The 2133-nt window shown below is 44.4% G+C and overlaps 1 protein-coding gene across 2 annotated transcripts in view; it reads right to left on the minus strand.

The window, feature by feature from the left end:
- ATP5S (ATP synthase, H+ transporting, mitochondrial Fo complex, subunit s (factor B)) overlaps window positions 1-2133 on the minus strand; it is a 25177-nt gene extending 23044 nt beyond the window's left edge. Inside the window, exons 1-2 of one of the 2 annotated variants that reach the window (XM_011999756.1) lie at window positions 1737-2133; window positions 164-199 (exon numbers count right to left, since the gene is read on the minus strand). Coding sequence is in view for 1 of the 2 variants with exons in the window: in XM_011999755.1 (XP_011855145.1) it covers window positions 1737-1776 (40 nt within the window). In the remaining variant the exon portion in view is untranslated. The remainder of the gene's footprint in view (window positions 1-163; window positions 200-1736) is intronic. The other variant, XM_011999755.1, reaches the window with a different exon arrangement.

Genomic DNA, 2133 nt, shown 5'->3' on the forward strand with positions numbered 1-2133 from the left:
GTGGTGGCATGTGCCTATAGTCCCAGCTACTCAGGAGGCTGAGGCAGAATTGCTTGAGACCAGGAGGCAGAGGCCACAGTGAATTGAGATTGTGCCACTGCACTCCAGCCTGGGCAACAGAGCATGACCCTGACTCAAAAAATAAAAATAAACATGCACTTACCATATGACCCAGCAATTGCACTCTTGCGCACTTACCCTAGAGAAACAAAAACAGGTTCACACAAAAGTCTGTACACTTGTGTTCATAGCTGCTTGATTCACAGCTAAAAACTAGAAACAACTCAAATGTCCTTCAATGAGTGAACAGTTGAATATACCTGTATTAGTCCATTTTCATACTGCTGATAAAGACATACCCAAGACTGAGAAGAAAAAGAGGTTTAATGGACTTACAGTTCCACATGGCTGGGGAGGCCTCACAATCATGGTGGAAGGCAAGGAGGAGCAAGTCACATTTTACATGGATGGCAGCAGGCAAAGAAAGAACTCGTGCAGGGAAACTTGTTAAAATTATCAGATCTTGTGAGGCTCATTCACTATCTGGAGAACAGCATAGGAAGAACCCACCTCCATAATTCAATCACCTCCCACCCGGTTCCTCCCACAACACATGGGAATTGTGAGTTACAATTCAAGAAGACAAGATGAGATTTGGGTGGGGACACAGCCAAACCATATTAATACTGTAGTACATCTACATTATGGAATGCCACTCAGTAATAAAAAGGAACTACTGATATAAGTAACAGTTTGGATGTATCTCAAGGGATTATGCTGAATGAAAGAGTCAATCTCCAAAAGTTACATACTGTATAATTACAATAATTACATTTATGTAACGTTCTTGATATAACAAAATTTTGGAAACAGAGAGTAGATTGGGTGGGGCTGCAAAGGGAAGTTGTGGTTATAAAAGGGCAACTGGAGGGACCCTTGTGATGATAGACCTGGGCTGTACCTTGACTGTAGTGGTGGATACAAGAATCCACACACCTGATAACAATATATAACTAAATATACACAGAGAACACTAATACAAAATGAGGAATCTGAATGAGATCAATGGATTGTGTGAATTTCAATTACCTGGCTGTGATATTGCACTAGTTTTGCAAGATGCTACCACTAGGAAGACTGGGTACAGGGTACACAGAATCTCTATTCTTACAGTTGCATGGGAATCCACAATTACCTCACAAAGTTGAATAACCATCTCTTTTTTTCATCTGTGATGAAACAAGCAGGCAATATTCTACATTGTTTTAACAAATAAAGCAAACTATGTACCACTGTTCTGGTAGTAAAACCCTTTAACCATAATAAATGCCATCACGTAGCAAATGCTTCGCTGTGCTAAACACCTTATCTCGTGTAATCCGCTCAACGGCCCTAAGATTAGGGAGACACTGCTATCATTCCTAGTTCACAGAGGAGGGTCCGACGCAAAGAGGTGAAGTGATTTCCTGGAGCCACCTGACCAAAGACTGGAACCAAGATTCTAGGAGGCACACGAAGTCCTTCTGGTAATAAATTTGTGTCATTCTATTTGTTATGTTCAGCTGTGCTAACCCTAAAAATTAAAAACTGCCATCAAGCATACAGAATGGGCGTTAGTAACACCCGTGTTAGCACGGTGATAGTGAATCACATAATTTTAAGGAGTTAGAAGGTCCTTTAGACATTACGCAGCCCACTGCCCTCATTTTTACAGAATGGGAATCAGGTGAAGTGACCTGTACAGGTGAGTCGCTGCTCAGAGCCCGCACAGCACATTTAAAACTGTATTTCGGTTCAGTACTCGAGAAAAGGGCACAGACTGATAAATGGTGGCAAAGACCGAGCTGTCTGGTTCATCCGGTACCCAATGCCGGGTCCAGTACAGAGCAGGCGCTCGATATTTACAAGACGAATCAATGACTGAATGAATAGCACCGCCAGGAGCCCCATAAAAGAAGTCCAGAAGACTACGGGCTGACAGTCTTCGCTGTGACAAAGAGCCTCCGTGAGGACCGAGGACTAGGGACGGACAGGGAGCGCCCTTCCAGTGGACGCTCGATTCGGCTGGGGCCGGGACGGAGACGGTGGGTGCCCGGGCCCTCTCCCTCCCGCTGGCCGCTTGCAGGGCCGAGC

This window comes from Mandrillus leucophaeus, unplaced genomic scaffold (assembly GCF_000951045.1).
Source record: "Mandrillus leucophaeus isolate KB7577 unplaced genomic scaffold, Mleu.le_1.0 Scaffold60, whole genome shotgun sequence".
Classification (NCBI taxonomy): Eukaryota; Metazoa; Chordata; class Mammalia; order Primates; family Cercopithecidae; genus Mandrillus; species Mandrillus leucophaeus.